General features: G+C 35.2%; 2 protein-coding genes across 2 annotated transcripts; both read right to left on the bottom strand.

The window, feature by feature from the left end:
• Positions 1 to 3,326: 3,326 nt before the first annotated feature.
• On the bottom strand, positions 3,327 to 4,150 carry LOC120084032. Its single transcript, XM_039039935.1, has 2 exons — positions 3,808 to 4,150; positions 3,327 to 3,706 (listed from the first exon to the last, which is right to left on the bottom strand). Exons 1-2 carry the CDS (start codon positions 4,148 to 4,150, stop codon positions 3,327 to 3,329), a joined length of 723 nt encoding a protein of 240 aa, XP_038895863.1.
• Positions 4,151 to 16,021: 11,871 nt separating this feature from the next.
• On the bottom strand, positions 16,022 to 17,320 carry LOC120083435. The gene is made up of 3 exons (XM_039039196.1): positions 17,132 to 17,320; positions 16,984 to 17,045; positions 16,022 to 16,464 (listed from the first exon to the last, which is right to left on the bottom strand). Exons 1-3 carry the CDS (start codon positions 17,217 to 17,219, stop codon positions 16,339 to 16,341), a joined length of 276 nt encoding a protein of 91 aa, XP_038895124.1. The 5' UTR covers positions 17,220 to 17,320; the 3' UTR covers positions 16,022 to 16,338.
• Positions 17,321 to 19,670: the final 2,350 nt, after the last annotated feature.

Genomic DNA, 19,670 nt, shown 5'->3' with positions numbered 1-19,670 from the left:
ATACATTCTTGAAAGAAAACAAAAAGGATACTCAAAAGGATATTACTTCGTTCCCAGATGAATGTATGTCGCTTTATCATCATAGGGACTGGAGTGTTTCCTTATTCTGGCTTATCCAAGTCAATGAGTTTCGCATTGGGAAATCTCCTAACAATGATACCATCTTTACTCTTTTCCATTCACTTTAAATGCGTTGGTCCCATCTCGTTGGGTCAATTTCACCGCTCCATGCAAGAATACTTCTTTGATTTATGAAAGCGGACCAACGCGAACTTCAGTTTTCTAAGAAAGAGACGCAAACTAGAGTTGAACAGTAATACCCTTTGACTGCCTTGAGGTTTTCTCGCAAAGACGCTTATCATGCCATCGGCTTGATGCATTCTTTGTATAATTTTTAGAATTACTATATATGTCTGTTAATTTCCAACTTCGTCCAGCTCTAGTAGCTTGAAGTTTTCTCTTTTCTCTTATACCTAAGATGCGAAAGTTAAGTTTCTTAACTGCCCACTTGCCTTATATTCCAGTTCCAATGGCAGATGACAAGTCTTTTCCAAATACAACGCATATGGTGACATGCCTATGATGTCTTATAAGCAATCCATATTCCCACAAGCATCATCCAATTTCATGGGCCAATTCTTTCTCGATGGGTCACCACCTTCTCTAAGATTGACTTGATTTCTCTGTTAGAAACCTCTGTTTGCCCGTTTATTTGAGGGTGATTATGGTGGTGGCGATCATATGTGGACATTATATTTGATCTAAACCAATTTACTAACAAGCCGATTTCTACAAAAGTGGTCCCTTTTGTCACTTATGCACATGGGGTGCCCAAAACAAGTAAGAATGTTTTCTGCAACTTTAGAGGACTGTTGTCGCATCGTTTTGCAAACGCATGAATAGTTTCAATCCATTTAAAAACAATAGTCGACAACCAATAGAAATGTATTTATGACCATTGACATGAAATGGTCCCATGAAATCTATTCCCCAGATTCGAATAACTCTACCTCCAATATGATGATTCATTGCATCACATTTTTTTTTCTGAAATGCTTCCAAGTGCGTTGGCATATCGTATTCATGGATAGTCCTCGTTGCGTCCCTTAAACAGAAAGTGGGCCATAATACCACATTGCAAAACTTTTGTTGCTGCACTTATCCCACCGAAAATTGCCTTCCATAGGGTGATTTCCATGACATTAAACAAATATGTGATGGAAAGTAAGTTTCTGGAACACCCAAAGTCTCAATATCTGGTCTGGTCCCCTTTTGTAGAGATCGAATTGTCCCAGTAGTAAAATTGCATTCATGAAATGAGCCTTTTTTTAAATGGTGTTAGTTTACGGTTATTGTTTGTAGATCAAGAAGTTGACAATATATGCATACCAGGGTAGTTTCTTCCAATTTAAGCAATTGCTCATCAGGAAATAAGATGTTCACCTCCGATGATGTGACTCCACTTCTAGATTCGGCTAATTCGCGATTAAATGGCCGTACCTGGTTCTTCTGTTCCCTTTCGGTTGATTATTTCCATATTAAATTCTTGGAGTAGAGAACCATTCAGATTTAGTCATTAGATTTGCATCTTTTTTGTCATCAAATATTCTTACCGCAGAGTGGTCTATGTGGAACTAATCATTATTGAACCCCAAAAAAAGTAAGGGCTGAATTTTTTAATCGTAAAAATTACCACTAAAAGTTCCTCTTGGTGTGGTGTTAATTCGCCTTGTGGAGTTTAATGTCTGCTAGCATATGGCAATTGGGAGTGTAACATGTCTACTTTTGTGCCAAGACTGCCTCCATCGCAATCCGTTGCAATCGCACATTAGTTCGAATTGGCTTTGCGCCAATCAGGATGCGATTTAGAAAGGCGTTGTAAGTAAAGGGTCCTTAGACTTTAGTGTTTTGAATGCAGTGAGGCAGTGTGAATCAAAATCAAAGGGTCTATCAGCTTCCAACAACACATTCAAAGGTCGAGCGATTTTGGAAAAATCTTTCACAAACCTTCTGTAAAACCCCACCCGTCCTAAGAAACTCCTCAAAGCTTTCACATTCGCTAGAGGTGGAAGTTTTTCTATAGCTTCAATTTTTGCTTTGTCCACCTCTAACTCATTCCTTGAAACTTTGTGCCCGAGCACAATTCCTTCTTTGACCATAAAATGACACTTTTCCCAGTTCAACACTAGATTAGTTTCTTCACATATTTTCAATATTCTCTCTAGGTTTTGCAAACAGATTTCATATGTTTGCCCATAGACTGAGAAATCATCCATAAAGATTTCAACTGAGTCTTCAAGGTACTTGGAGAAAATCGCCATCATACACCTTTAAAACGTACTGGGAGCATTGCATAATCCAAAAGGCATGCGACGAAAGGCGAACGTTCCATATGGACATGTGAACATGATCTTTTCTTGATCCTCTGGTGCGATCATAATTTGATTATAGCCTATGTACCCATCAAGGAAGCAGAAATAATCATTCCCCTAATCGATCGAGCATTTGATCAATGAAAGGCAAGGGGAAATGATCTTTTTTTGTTGCCGCGTTGAGTTTCCTGTAGTCCATACAAATACGCCAACCCGTGATGGTCCTTATAGGGATCAATTCGTTGTTTGCATTAGGAACTACTGTCATCCCACCCTTCTTAGGAACACATTGCACGGAGCTTACCCACGTGCTATCTGCAATAGGGTAGATAATGTCGGCATCTAACCATTTGATGATTTCTTTTTTGACAACCTCCTTCATTGCAGGGTTCATCTACACTGAGGTTCTATCGAACCCTTCTAATTTTCTTCAAGCCGGATTTAATGCATGCATTATGTTGGGCTAATACCTCTGATGTCTGCGAGCGTCCATTCGATTGCTCTAATATATTTCTTTAGAACACTGAGCAGCGCAGTTTCTTTTTCTTCAGGTAATGCAGATGATATGATGACTGGTAAGGTTTCATTCTAGCCGAGAAATACGTACTTCAAGTGGATTGGTAGAGTTTTTAGTTTTAGTATAGGTGGTTGCTCTAAAGAGGGCTTCTGTGTTTTTCTTTCTTCATCCAAATTCAGCATTTCCTCATTCTTCAATATCTCTGTTATCGCATGGCAAGTCTCTATGGATGTTGTCGAATCCTCTCGTTCTTCATTCTCTTCTTCGGACTCCCAATTTTCAGCGCAAGTGTGTTCATCATCGAAATCTGATAAGCTTTCCTCATCCAGAAACTTCATTGCCTTGATGATATTGAACCTGAACTTCATTCCGTTGATGCTCATTGTGATTTCTCCCTTGTGCACATCTATTTAAGCACGACCAGTAGAAAAGAATGGTTATCCCAATATGATTGGAACATCTTTATCCGCCTCATAATCTAAGATAATGAAGTCTGCAGGTAGAATGAATCTGTCTATTGTTATCAAGACATCCTTTAATTTCCATTCAGGATGCACCAAAGATCTATCGGCGAGTTGAAGAGTCACTGTTGTGGGTGTTAGTTGTCCTACATTCAATCTTTTGAAGATTGAAAGGAGCATTAAGTTTATGCTTACTCCAAGATCGCATAATGCTTGACCAATATAGATTCCTCCTATTGAGCAGGGTATTGTGAAACTGCCTGGGTCGCCATCTTTGGTGAGATTATAGTATTTGATTCTTGTGTCAATGCCACCGTGGTGAATCTTCCCATGCTTCTCTTCTTTGAGACAATGTCCTTTAAAAATTTCGTATACACCGACATCTGCTCTATCTCTTTTATGAATGGAATATTGATGTGCAATTGTTTCAATATTTTCAGGAAGCGCTGATACTGACCTTCATCGTTATGTTTATTTTTCAGTCTTTGAGGAAATGGAGGTAGCTGTACTTTCAATGTTTCATGGTCTGGAGGCTTGGAGTTGATCACATCTTCTGGTTCCCTAGTTTCGGACTCCTTTGATTCAGTCTGTGATAGAGGTTTCCTTGATTCAATTGCAGGTTGCTCCTTTGACTCGGTCTTGCGAGACTTCTTTCTGACTTTTATCGCTGCCTTTCCACTCCTTAGGGTGACTGCTTGGCAGTGTTCTTTCCCTGTATTCCCTAGATTGCGTGGAAGCTCGGTTGAGCTAGGCAATGTCCCTTGGGGTCTGTTCATTAGCTCTCCCACAATTTGTCGCATTTGAATTTCCAAATTGCGGTGGATGTAGCTTGGTTTTGAAGGATTATTTCATTTTTTTTTCAATGCTTCAACAAGTTTTTCAGGGATGATGGGGATGGTGTTTGAGAGTTGCTAACTTGCTGTTGTCCATTAGTTCTATCGAAAAACCCTGGCGGTCCCTCTCTCTGAGCCACAAGTTGATTGCCTTGCTGTTGGTTGTTCTTTCAAGAAAAATTAGGGTGATTTCGCCACCCCGGGTTGTACGTGTTTGAAAAAGGATTTTTTTTGGACAAAGTAAACTGATTGAGGATTTCATGGACATTCCTCAAAAGAATGCGATTCTTCACATACGACACAACTGGTGCTTGTTTTCTCTATCGCATTGACTTGCCTATTTCGAGTTCCTGAATTGTTTATTGTGATGCCTTACAACAAGTTTATCATCACATTCATCTGATTTTATAATGATTTAATGGCACCATTACTCGCATTACCGTCTCTGCTTCGTTCTTTGATCGCTTTCTTGCCAAGCTTCATGGTTTTCGAGATGCCGATCAAGAATATGCTTTCTTCATCATAATGTTTTTGTTCAGTAGACCTCCTGATGCTACCGCATTGGCAACCGTCTGCGATGCCATGAGTTTGAGTCTCATGTAAAAAAAATCTCATTTTGAGCATATCGGTATCCATTGGTGTGGGCAGTCGCATATACTAGTCTCTTGAATCTTGCCCATGCGTCATTGAGCGATTCATCATCTTCTTGTTCAAATGGTGATCAATTTCCTCCTTCTGGCATTTTCTGTTGGAGAGAAATACTTCTTCAAAACTTCTCCACAACTTATCTCCCATGACGTTATCTCTCCTGGTTCGAGAGAGTAAGGCCATTTTCTTGCTTATCACATAGTGAAAATGGAAATAACGTGAGTCGAACCTCTTCTGGGGAAATATTAGGGAACACAAAAGTGTTGCAAATTTCAATGAAGCTTGTAGCATGGGCGTGTAGATCTTCACCACGCCGTCCTCCGAACTGTGTTGCTATTTGTATCATTTATAACATTACTGGCTTCATCTCAAACCTTGATCAATCCAATGTTGGTCTCATGATTCCTGGGGAGAAATCATACAAGTTTGGTGACGCATAGTCCCAGATTGGTCTATTGAGATCATTTGTCAGTAGGATAGGATTTTCCATCATGTTGTTTTCATTTGCTACTCGTTCCTCAGGTTGTTCAGCCATTTTGTGAACTCTTCTTTCTCGTTTACGTTTGTTTCTCTGCCTTTTACAAAAAGTTCTTTCGATCTTTGGGTCGTACTTGAGTTCAAGGTTATGTCCTTCGCTCATACGATGCTTGCTTCTTCCTTCACAGGTGGAACAACAATACAATAAAGGTCGAAAACTATAAAGATCAAAGAGGTTTGATGTTAGCGCAATCTATACCATAATACCCGACAACGGTGCTAAAAACTTGATGCTTTGATTTATCATGCGATGTAAGGATGTGTGGATGCGATGATCATACAAATTTTCCTAACAAAGCCCAAGTATAAGCCTTCTTAGGGTCCTGATAAGTCCAGGGTCGAACGTAGGGATTACTAAATAGATATGCGACGGACTCTCTGATCCTATTGCGATGGTGATAAAGAAGTAGATGGTGATTTAACTTAGATTTTCTAATGCGATGGAATTAAATGTGGAATGATGAAAGGGTGGTGTTGTAACAAGTATGCGATGAAGGGGTTGAGAAGAGATTTAGCTAGCATTTCTTAAGATTTTGTACAAGTCATGCGATCATGTTATACACAAATATTAAGCACTACATTTCTCAATGCATAATGCCACATTTCCTATTTCTGGGATGCATGCAATGTGTATGGAATGTAGCAGATAGAATTTATTTCTAAGTCTCTACTTTGGCTAATGTGATCTAATTCGACTCTCTCAAGCCTAGATTCTGTCTTTAGACTACTCTCTTAAGTACTCCAAATGATGAATGAAGCATACATAAGACAAGATGATCGCATCAAGTACATAGCTTAAGTTATGCCAGCTAAGTACTTCTCAAACCATTCACAAATTTAGTTACTATGCATGGTGGGGAGAGTGATCATAAATTGAAATGAAGTTTCCATTTTTGCAAACAATGTGTTGAGTACAAAACAATAAATGGTGTAAGAAGTATCAAGCCAGGTAAGCAAAGGTCTTGCTTCCTCTGCCTTTTTACACTGCTCTTTCACTTCAACTCTTTCCTGAATTGTAGAATCTTGCTCTTGTAAGGGTTGGGTGTCTCTCCTTTGTGTTGTTTTCAGCAGTCTCTCGACCTCTCCGAAAATTAATTTCCTCTCAATAATTCCCTTCCCTCGGCTTTGCCTTGCCTCCTCACTTGCTTTCCTTTTTGGTTTGGTAGCATTGGGTATTTATAGACTTCTAAGTAAAGTAGTTCTTCTGACTAATGATTGCGTGGATGGGCAACATTAATTTTCATACCCTGTTGCATCATCTGATAGTCACCAGAAGTTCAATGTATTTACAACGGTATGGTCTTTCAGCAGCCGTCAACTATATTTCTGAATTGACCATTATCAACTTTACGTCCCATCATGTTTTATTATGATGTCGCCTTTATGTAAGGTTTTTACATGATCATCTTTGAGGTACCCTTAGATCGCAAACTCAAACGCGCCATCGCATTGTGCCCTTGGATCGTAAACTCAAGCGCGCCATCGCATTGTACCTGCACAGAATAATGCAATTTTAACTGTTTTTATGCGATGAGCGTTAGCGATCGCAACTTTCTTTTAGTTTGTCGCATTCAATTGTAATATTGCCTATTTTACCATCGCTTTCTCCCATTGTTTTAATAATTTGACTTTAATAACTTGTATTTTTAATAGTTATCAATACACACTCTAAGAGTGACCACTCGTTTGTTAATTAGGTCGCTAATGATGCATATGTAAGTTTTTATTTCGTAATGTAACTTTATTTATATAAAATTATCATTCAATAATTAGTCCTAATTATTGATGTATAGTTAGATGGTCGAGCTGAGAAAAGTCTCCACCTAGGAAGGGTCTGAACCAATATCAAAGGAAGAAATATGTGAGCAGGTGTTGGGCATAGGAGTGGCCCTTGGTAGGACACCAAAGGATAAAAAAATTAAAAAAAATAATAATAATAAATCATTGTCCAGTGCATCCTCATCGAAAGTCATACCTAGTTCAATTTATCTCTCATGAGCTATAAGATCATAACTTTCATATCATCCATCTCAGATTGTGTTATTTCTTCCAGATCGTCCAATCTAGCCAATCTAGCCAATCTAGTCTTTAAGGAACTAGGTATGACCAATTCAACTTTCGTAGTAAATTAATTAGAAGATTGTGTATGTTGTTATCCTGCAGTTATGGTAACAACATAAACGTATAATTATGTAAAGTATAGTTAGTGTTCTTAAGTTGAATTTGAATTTGAGTTTGTAGTTAAATTAAGTGGGGTTTTTAGTTGAGTTATAAGTCCTATATTGAGACTGAGAATAATGTTGAGATGGGGTATATGCTTAATTTCAATTTGTTCAGATTCTTATGTTGGGTTTAAAATTGGTAAAGGGAGTGATTGTCTAATTATGTTGACATTATATCTAACCTTTGGTTTTAAAGTTCAATTTGAGTTTGTGGTTCAAATAAGTGGGGGTAAATATATATATAAGTTTAAGTAAATGTAAATATGTCTTGTTTTGTTTCAATTGTTATGAGTTGGTTGGGTTTAAGTTGGGTTTTAAGTTCTATATTAGGTTTGAAGTTAAAGTGGGTTTTATTTGTTAATGTTCTTATATTGGTTTTAAAGTTGGTATAGGGGTAAATGTAAAATTATGATTAAATTTAAGTTGGGTTTTAAGTTCTATATTGAGTTTGAGATTGAAATATGCAAGTTTGAGTTGGTTTGTTTCAGTTCATTAATTTTCTTAGTTGAATTTTAAATTCTATATTCATTTTGAGATTGGTATATGGTATATTGAGTATTAAACTTATTAAAATTTTTATTTTATAGGTATCTCGAGATTTATGTTGAAGATGCATCTCCTGACAAGCGTATTTAGTTTGTAGATGTTAATGTTATTTTGGATTTAGGAATTGTGGATTAAGGTTGTAGATGCACCTCCCCACAGATAGTTTGTTATCATGTAATGTTATTTTGGATGTTATGGTATATTTTGGATTAAGGAACTATGGATGTTATAGTAACTTTTGAGATTCAAACATGTTTTCTATATATTATTTACTATTGTAGACATTGACTTGATTGGGCAAATTTTATTTTAGTTTGATTGATATTTGTAAGATTCAAATAGGTATGACATTTGAAAAAAAAAAAATTTAAAAAATAAAATAAAAAAAGAAGTTGATTCTGACGGTTAAATATGTAGTCCGGACGATACAAGGGGTCGGGAAAAAGCAATATTTCGTTTTCACCTTTTCCCGACGTTAAGAAACCATCCCCCGATGGTCTCAGGGGTCGGGAAATCCACTAAATCCCAACGATGAAAACGCACCCTTTGCATAAGGCACTTATCCCGATGGTCATAATTTATAAAGACCGTTGGGAGTTAAAACTTTGCCCGACGGTGTAAAGACACCGTCGGGATAATTGAATATCACTTGACGGTGACACTAATTTGTCATCGTTAGGAGTTATTCATTTGTCCCAACGATGTCGTTTCACCGTCGGGTGAAGTTTTAACTCTCGATGACCTTTATAAATTAAGACCGTCAGGGTTCGATCGCTTATCCCGACGGTTTTGTTTAGGTTCGGCAAAAAAGCCCCATCCTCCATTCGTCGAGATATAATTTTTTTCCCTACGACACGACTTTTATACCGATGGAGAAGGTTTTGCCAATGAAACTTTGTCGACAATCAGACCGATGATTATTTGACCGTCAGGAAAGGTTTGGCCGACGACTTTTTTACTAATTTTGACAGTTTGCAATGTCATGAAAGGCCCAAATTATTGTAGTGTTAATATAAATCACATTTATATTAAAATTAATTATATGAATCTAATTCACATAATTAATATTTAATACACATTTAAATACTTATTTCCTCTCAAATAAAATTTATATCATAATGTATCAAATACATTATACTAACTATATCATATATAATTAAATTAAATTAATTATATCATATATAATTAATTCCTTGAATTAATTTGAACAATTTAAGTTAATCCAAAATTAATTATCAATAATCCTAGTTGAGCTTCGAAAAGGACCTTATGGACTTGTAGATTGAAGCTCCAATGACACTTGAATAATTAATTAAAATTTTTTAATTAAATTACTCAACATCCATTAACTGTCGACCACTTCACTAAAGACCAACAGTTGCACTATTCATACTACAAATATATTTTTGTGTCTATTGGATATAACCAGTCAATAGTGCGATGACCTTTCACAAATTGCTCGTAAATATAGCTAGGCCAAAATTACCGTTTTGCTCCTGTAATTATATCTAAGTCCTTAAGTACCATCGATCCCTCTAATGAATAATAAGTCATAGTCCAACTATGACCAAACCCCTCTTGGTTCAAGAGAGAGTGTGGCACCACATTGTTCAAGGCCTAGAATCAGTCTTTAAGGGAGCAATTTATGTACTTACCCCGACGTCGGGGAAGAAGTGAATTTCGTTTTGTGTAGTTATGTTCTCAGCTCCCAATCAAATGAATCCCCAAAATTGTAGGCTTATTGAGTCGGCAATCTGGCCACTCTCACCCATACAAATCAAAGGATCGCCTTCATAAGCAGGAGTTCACAACTCACTCAGGATTCAAGTCATGTCACCTATGGTCATCCTAGTGAAATGTAAGTCTCTATTATGAACGACGTTATATAATGAGATTACTCATTTCGTGGTTCGGTCTTATACAAACTCCTTCGCATAGAATACCCCCGCTCACATGTCTCCACATGAATGATCATGATCAGATCATTTGTAACACTTTACAACAATTGTAAATCTACAGAGCAGACTAGATTCGTAGTGTCACCAGAATAAAGTATCCAACCTTATCCATCTACTACAGACCATTTAGGTTATCGCTTAAATGTGATCCACCTGTATGTCTCTATATACATGTTTAAGCTACAAATGATAACCTTGAATATTAGTTTATTAGTTTATGAGTTTAATGCTACTAAATGTCAAATAAAATGTCTCATATTTTATTAAATAAATAAAATGTTTGTACAATACAATTACAAACTACATGACTCTATGAGATCTAGGGCATCAACCCTAACGAAGATGAAGTATTCGTATCCTCTATAACACTTGTTTAATTTAATTTACACATTAATTAAATAATTATACATTAAATCCAATTTGTTGTATATATATTTAATTATCATAAACATCTTATGTATATGTACAATACCTATCTATTAATTAATTATTTGTGAATCTAATTCATTTGACTTAATTAATTGAATCTTATTCAAATATTACTTTCCAATTTAATTTGAATTATAGATCAAATTCATAATCAATTATATATTGATCACATTTAATATATGGTTTCTTCAAATTAATTTGAACAATTCAAATCATCCTTATTAAATATCCTCTAGTGAGCTAATAAAGGAACTTGGTGAACCTGTAGATCATAAGCTCCAACGATATGAGATTAATTAACTAAACTCATTAACTAAGTTAATCAGTATTCGTTAATTGTGGGTACACTCCACTAAAGATAAAGACCCACAACTGCACTCTTCTCACTACTAATATATTTTTGTGTCCACGGATATAGATCAATAATTGCAAGTTAGTCCTTCACGAGTGTTCGTAATTCCAATTGGGTCAAATATCGGTTTACCATTGGGTTACCTCTAACTCCTTAAGTCCTGATGCTCCTTTAATGAACAACCTATTTATGGTCCAACCAATAAATAGAAACTCTTCTCGGGCTAATGAAAGGGTAGGGCCTTTTATTCAAGTCCTAGATATACTATTTAAGGGAACACCCATCTACTTATCTTTAAGATAGGAATGAGTGAATTTCATCTTGTATTACTATGTTCCCAGCTCCCTACTCGGTCTTTTCCCCAAAATGGTAGGCATATTAGGTCGACGAACTGACAACCCTCACCCATACAAATCAAAGGACAATCCCTCGTGAACTGGAATTCATAATATACTTAGGATTAGAACTAAGTTGCCTATGTCATCCTATTGAAATAGGAACCTAACTAGTTAATAGGGTCAACTATTTCGCGATCCAATCTTATGCAAACTCATTGCATAGGATACTTCCACTTGCATGTCAACTACATGAACGCGTTGGATCATTGCATTTTTATCAAATACAAAATGGGTCGTATCCATAGTGTTACTAGGATAAGGTACCCAACCTTATCCTAATACTACATACCCTTCTGGCTGTATCTTAAATATTGATTCTTGTATGAGTTCAAGACATATAAGGCAGTTTTGGATGTTACTTTATTAGATTTATGGTTATTAAAAAAAAAAAATAGACAAACAACCCAAACAATAACATTTATTGAATTAACATCTATATAACTCTTTATTGACGGTGATTAATTAATAACGTTTACTATCTACAAGTTTTAGGGTATAAAACCTAACAGTGACATGTTTGCGAGATGTTGCAAGATAAAAAAAAAGTAGTTAAAACATTTGTAAAATCAACCTAAATCACTTAAAGCAAGTATAAAATTAAGTTGGGAATATACATTTCAAGTTTGGAAATTTCACCAAGAGGAGAAGAAAATTTGACTTGACTCAATTCAACATAAGAATAAGAGTAGAGACCCAAAAAAATCTATAACAAAAAAAATCATAAAAAGTTAACCACAAATATGAGAGAATGTTCCAGAGTAGTTCAATCTTAGGGCATGACAAAAGAGAAGTTTGGGAGAAGTTAGAGAAAAAGGAGAAAAAAGATGGGAGAGGATATATTTTTTTTTTTTATTTAAATTTAATTTAATGATAATTTCGACCTTTCACATCTAATTTGTTCCATCTCCTGAAAAATGTCTTATTTTTTCCGATTCCCCCGCCATTTTCATATCGTTCTTTGATGTCAACCGATGAATGGACCCTATTACTTAAAAAATTTCCCCTGCAACTTCAACCAAAAAATCTCAATTTACGAGGAAGATGAAGATGATGACACTGCCTCCGATGCCACCAACTTACTTACCAATGTCTAACAAGAAGTTTGAACTGAAGAATTCAACAATGCCCCAAACAAAATTAATTCTTAAAATCAGGTGGAGAAGAAGCAGAGCAAAGGACTCGGTAAATGTTCGATCATTTTTCTACTTCTATTTGAATTTTATTCATGAAATTCAGTTGTTAACTTGTTAAAGCGATGTAACCCAATTTTTGTACAACCAGGAAAAAAGGGTCCTCGTTGTTCCCTGAGATGTATGATGTGATCAATACGGTTAAGTGATTTTTGGAAGTCTAATAAAGTTTATAGTAACTGTGTGGGGTTTCATTTCATCGATTGTTTATAAGAAATTTGGCAGTAATGGTTTAGTTTGTGTTTGTGTGTGGGTCTCATTAGTGGTTCGGTTCAGGTGGGGACTTATGTTCGCTGCATAAACTAATCAACAAGTTTAATACAAAAGAATTTTGCTCATCTCTTTGTATTTACCGTTTCTCTTATTTGACTTTTCCATTGAAATTTCATCTTCAATTATTGTCTACCTACTTTCATCAGTTTCGTATCTGTCTTATCAAATGATGGAAGCCAATCATTAATTAATTCCTGCCCTTTAGTTTTTATAGATAGGGGCTGCATCATGCCCTAAGCCCTAAGTCCTAAGTTTTTTGAGTCTCCAATCTTGTCCATTTTAAATATAAACCTATATGACTTTTCTGTTTAGGATGACTCGTTTTTCTGTTGTGACTTTGTTTGCACAAGAGGCTAAGACAAATTTCAACATTGTGCCAATGTTTCCTTTTAACTCCCCCAATTTTCAGCCCTAGTGTTTGGACATGGTTGCCTGAGTTCTATGCCGTAATTTCTGTTAAAGGTCCATATTCATCCTCCAATCAGTTGAAGTGATTTTCTTGGAGTTTCTTGAAGTGATAAAGTGGGAGTAAAGATGGTTCTAGATTTGCTTTTTAAGGAAGATAAGTAAGTCTAATGACCAAACTAACGTAATAGTTATAGCCATTCAATGAGATGATTGTAGGAGTCCATTTAGATCACTGTAAACCAGTTCATAAGAGGTATGTTATAATTCCCTCCAGCAGGATTGAAGGATGGTGTAAGTTAACACTCATGCAGATACTGCAAAACTACTCTAGTTTGTTACTTGAAGGAATTTTGATATTGCAATAACATGATCTAAAACTTGTGTCGAGGATTTGCCTAATCGCTTTGCTACAGTTCTTGTGTTGTCTCTTTCTGAAACATTGCTACCTGAATGGATGTTGGACTTGGACATTTTGGCAACCAATACAAGATAAAACAGAAACTTTATTGGTATGGATGCTACCACTGAACCTCTAGCTGCCCAGTCTCTTTCACAAGTTTTAGTTTATATCGACCATAGTAGCATATAGTCACAGTGGATCCAAGCTTACTGCAAACTCGACAAACTGGTTTGTTGTTGCTGCGTCTTAATATTGCTGCTTTCCACCATGTCCTCTTGTTCTTTCATTTCCATGGTTGCTGAAGGTGGTTGTTGCTTGAGAACTTCTCGAGAGTCGATTTCAGTGCCATTCAATAAGCGGCTATGTCATTGACAGTTGAACTGCAGTAATCTATTTCCAAAGGTGATGATAGATAGTTGCATAGAATTCTTGCTATGTCATTGTCCTTCTTGAGTTTATTTGGCCAATAATCGGTAAGTTCTCAAATAAGATAGCGAATTGAAATAAGTTTTCTAATTATTGTTCATTAAGAGCCATTTTTATTTCCATTTTAATTTTTAGTTGAGTCTTTTCAAGCTGTCTAAAGAGAGAACTGATCAGCTCCAAAGGCATTTATCACAAGCAGAATTTTGAACTGAACTTGAATTCTTTTCTGGAAATGTAATGCTTTTTGGTGGAGATGCTGTTCTACCAAACAAAAATTCATCAAAGCTTCTTTACCATGAAGAATAGTTAGCACGTCAGTTATCTTAGCATCACAGACTGCCCAGCTAGGACTCTGTCGAAATAATTTGCAAACAAGATTTTGTTGTCACTGTCGTTGCACTTGAGGAAGAATGAGGTCATTTTTGGTTCATTTCAAGTCTCTGATTGCAGTTCAATCTGTTCTGATACAGAGAAAGGAACAATATAGCATAAGGAAAATGGTTTTGCTTGAAAGATTTGATCCTCCTCTTGAGGGGGAAAAAAATACCTTTTAGTTGTATTTTGATCTACAGTATTAAGTGTATGGTAATCATCTGCTGCTGAATTTTGGATTGGAAGATCTAGTAAACTTTGAAATGTCAATGATCAGACACCAATCTGCATCAAAATCTAGAGGATTACATCCTTTTTAGGTACTAATCTATGTCTTTAGAAGGAAAGCATGTAAGAAAAGTTTTTATGATTATGCTGTCTTCTTTACTGTAATTCCCTGTCATAATGTTTTTTTCCCCCAATCAGCTACTCTCATATGATTTTGTCAAGCTTGACCTTCTTGTTTACCATTTAAAACCACTCTTTCTACTCGCATCTTTAAGCACAAGTAAACAGAAAGTGCTGGAAGTTGTTAAGAATAAGATAAATCCTGTTACTGTTCTCTAAGTTGCCTTTTTACTATTTATTGATTCTAACTAACTTTGTAATTGTCAGCCATCTTCACAAAAAGTAAAACTATAAATTTCCATCAACCATGATTAAACTTTAAATTTTGCGTCAGTATAATTTCTATCTATTAACACTATTAACTAAATGTTGATGCACCGTGCCTACTGTACAAATGATAGTTGATTTCAGTATATCGTAAGTGCTGTTTTATTTTGTTTAATATCTACCAAATCAATTACATGTCAGTTTAACCATCCAAAGGTGTATCTTGTAACTCAGAGAGTAGAATTCTTATACAAATGAAGAGTATGATTTATTTGATGAACATTCTGTTTTCAATGATATATTGGAGCTAAAGTGTTTAATGCAGCCAGATACTGGCTATTGCTTGTATTCAGCTTGAAATATAATGTTGCCACATACAACTTAGAATCAATTAAATAATGTGTGTTATAGACAATAACTTAATATGGAGGGACTCCACTTCACTCCATTTTAGTGCTGTTTTGGTATTGAAATTTGTAGCAATTAATTTCATTGTGGTGGAAATTGGGTATGTTGCACTCAACCAGTTCATCCACTTTCTCCACTCACCAGGTAAAATGGCTTGAGATTTTTCAGGAAAAAACCTATAAACTAAGCAAACCTACACCAAGTTCTAAACCCTACTTGTAAATCTTGTAAAGCGTCCATTTTTTTCCCCATAATTTTCTATCAGAAAGTTCCTTTTATCATCTAAAAAGTCAGCAGTTTCTGGTCGTCCAGAAACAATTTCTTTTTCCATTTTCAGTATATTCTTCTTTGAAATACTTAAATTTATCACGAGAATAAGGATCCATGATCCAAGCAGTAAGGATCCAAATCACTTAGCAGATCTTTAAATATACTAAAAAAATTCCCACCAAACTCATGACAGTGGCCATTCATCTTTATTTGAGAGGTATTATATTTTTTTTTTTTCATTTTTAGTTCAGTGGGATTTAAACCACTAATCTCTTAGGTTCATACCTTATGTCAGTTGAGCATTAATGACTAATGTTAATGTCTGAAAGACTTAAAAGAGAGTTCGTGAACAAATTGATTAGAATCTGCAGCAGCAATAAATTTAATAAACAGATCCAATGGCGTTAATTTCAGCCCTCAAAATCATATATTACTGAATAAAGAAGCCAAGTAATGTCTCTTTGTTTTACAAAAGTACACATATTTTTGGTACTCATTTTTCACCTAATCTCATAAAATTCTCTACCCACCTCTTTCCTCAGCTTTTCAACAGCTTAATAGAGTGATGAAGAAGCTCAAACCCTGCCTCCATATTCCCATATAATACATATAAAATAGTTATAGATAGATAGATATTTCAAACCAATATATATTATAATTCTAAAGCCCAACCAATCCCTAAAATATGTAATGCAAAATATAATCAACAATCAGCACAGCCCCTAAATTGTGGCCTTGGTGTATGACGATTGTTGGCTCCTGACCCTGGATAGTCATTTAGTGCCACAACCATTCTTCCACGACTCACTTCTTCCTCTGTTGCAGTCACCTGCACAAACAGAAAACCTTCCATGTTATAACATAAACAGATAAGTTATGATAAATTTATTCTCGTAACACTCTAATTTTCAAAACCCTAGTGGTCATTGCTAGTTGTTGGAATGTCTTGAATCTGTAATCTAACGTTTCAAACGCCCCCGAAATCTAAGTTGTATTCATATTATGTTATTTGCGCTATTTACAATTTTGGTTAAAGGATTTAGAGAAATGCACTATATAAATTTTCTAAACCTACTGATGATTTTCTCTCTAATAAAACTGCTTTCTCCTCCAATCCGCGGAGGATGTAGTTAATACACTATTAGTAAACCACAAATCTGTATGTCGATTCTATATTGTTTTACGTTTCGTGATAGATGGTCAATTTCTTAACCCTAGTACTGGGAGAAGAAAGGACAATATAGAGTTTCAACACATAATCTCCTTCTCTGATCCTATGTAAAATTAACACGAAAGCTAAAACCTTGGAGGGATAATGACATTGAGGTTGATGGATAATGTAATATACCATGTGGGTGTTGCTTGAAACAAGAAGAAATGGATGAGATCCGCGCAAGAGGCTGACACTTCCTACAGAATCAGATCAGAAGTGTTTAGTTCATTTTGCAAGAAGAAGAAAGAAAAGAAGAGAAAAGGGATTGATTTGAGAGGCTTACTTGAAGTTGGGACAGCATTTGAACAAAGAAGGCTACAAAGTCCCAAGAATATGACAAGTAAACGAAGGAAATGAGTGGCTGCTGCCATTGATGATGAAACTGCTCTCTGCTTCAAAGCAGAGGAAGAGAATGGAGGTATTTATAAATGAAATCTCAAAGCTGATTGGTTTAAAGGGGAAAAAGAAAACGTGTTTGATGGGTGGTCTAGCTAGAGGGCAATTTATCAGATTGTTACACACCAAGTCAAAAAGAAAGTGACAGCAACAAGAAACATATTATATGGAGGTGGTTTGTCTGTATGTTTGAATGTTTTGACAGGGGTGGTTTTAATTAAAGCTTAGGATTCTGTGTGGAAAATGAAAGATGAAAACTTGGGAAGTGGGGGAAAAGGAAAAATTATGATATTTTAAAAGTCAATATGGCGAGAAAAGTTGGAAGACACTGTGGGAAAGTGGAGGATGACAGGAGAATATGAGAAGGGCAAACTCATGGTGTGCACTCATTTATAAGGTCAATGGGGTAGTGGGAGTATAATTATAATCATTTGGGTGTGAGGAAATGTTTGAAGGGAAAATGTATTGTGTTTGTGTTTTATACAATGGGGAAAGAGAGGTTTGAAAGGCTACAATATCTTGGAAATTTCACCAAAAGAAAGAGTGGTGCAATCCATTTCAATGGCACAATAAAAAAAAGAAAAAAAAAAAAAGAAAAAAAAAGAAAGAGCCTAGTGGGTTTGAAACCAAATTTGCACCAAATTATGTGGTACTAGTTTTGCCATCACATGTGGGTATCAATGCACGTTGTCCTATGCTCCTGATTGGTACTTTGAGCTAACCAACTTTATATTGATAGTGTTTAAAGATAGGAGAAAAGAGAGAACCGAAAAGAAAGAACTAAGTACTAGTGTTTGCTCAACATTTCTCGAACAAATGCTTCAATTAGACTAGTGTTTGTGTAACCAAACAAAACTATGAATGGATTAGTAACCATTACTTTGTTTCTAAACTCTTAGTAGCAGTAATGATCTACATTAGTGATGTGTGTCATATATTCATAGCTGGAAGAAGGCAAGCTTTCTAGCTTAGACTTGTGGTTTACATCAATGAGTTCTCTCACCTACCTTGTTGGAAATGTGTGTTTGCTAATTCTACAGACGAACTAGGTATGTTTGCCATGACTCATACCTTATTGACAAATCTTGTATGCTTGCATTAACTTAGTATGCCAATTAATGATATCGATATATTCAATTATTCATTAGTGTAACATGTAAGTATATGATTATTGATATTCTGCGCGATATGTGTATTTTTTCTTTTCTATTTTAAAGTATAAACAAGATTTGAAATATCGATGTCAACGAAAATATCGAAGTCTCGATTTTATGAAAATATCGATATCGATAGAAATTCAGGAAACCTTATGGAAATTGATAGAAATTGTTATAATTAATTAATGAAACTTTAAGTGTTGATGAATTATACTATAATTGATTATTTTTAATCATAATTTCTATAAAATAAGATAACATTTAGATGCATATTTATTGGGCCAAGAGAATCATCATCGCCCGCGCCTTTAACCAAACAAAAATATTTATAAATCACCGAATCACTACTTATACTACTAGGTAGCACAAGTGGCAAGAATGAGATCGAACCACAGAGAGGCCAATAATTAAATCTTTCATAAGCTAAATATGACCGTGGAAAGTCGTAAAAACGGTTTTGGTTTTGGATAAAACAAAAACATGCAATAAATTAAATTGCAAAATGTAAATGTAATTTAAGATTGGAGCCTATTTAATTTCTAGAGTAAGAGGGAGAATTCTATACAATTTCTATCACGGAGTTCTTTAGTTAAACAAATATTCCATTCTATGCATGCAAACAACTAAATCAATTTGATTTAACTTGTCTCTACAAAGGCCGACAACTAATTAAAACCTAAGCATTAGTTAAGGTTGGAAAGTCATTCCCTAATTAAACTATATGCTCTTAATTCTATTGGTTTGATAGTGTCCATATAGAAACAAAGTTCAGACACATGAAGATTGAAGATTCAATTGTGTAGACTAATTGATTGGACAGCCTAAGTCAATTAATTAAATTGTTCTTTGAATCTAGGTTGAATATGCATTATATATTCTAGTCCAGCCTATAAATCAAAGCATGCACATTTAATCCTATGCCACCAGGGTAAATTCAAGCATAGATGAACACAAGGAAACACGCGAGTTCAAAATTAACTAGCAAAAACATGCAATTATGATAAAATCATCAATCCAACACATAAACACAAATTTGAATTAGATCAAGATTCAAAGAAAGTATAGAATCGAAGAACATTAAATCCAACTAAAGAAATCTCAAGAAATTAAACATGGAGCCTCTTACTCAAAGAAAAATTAGATGGAATTACCTCATAAATTTATTGACAAATTCAAGAAGAAAATCCAATCCATCTATTACAACCCAAAATAAAATAAAAATCTACTCTAAAGATGCTGAAAAGATAAAGGAAAAGGAGAAACTAGGAG

Source organism: Benincasa hispida, chromosome 8 (genome assembly GCF_009727055.1).
Source record: "Benincasa hispida cultivar B227 chromosome 8, ASM972705v1, whole genome shotgun sequence".
NCBI classification, from domain to species: domain Eukaryota; kingdom Viridiplantae; phylum Streptophyta; class Magnoliopsida; order Cucurbitales; family Cucurbitaceae; genus Benincasa; species Benincasa hispida.
Note: the sequence above shows the minus strand (reverse complement) of the source record. Positions and strands in the feature narration are given on the sequence as shown.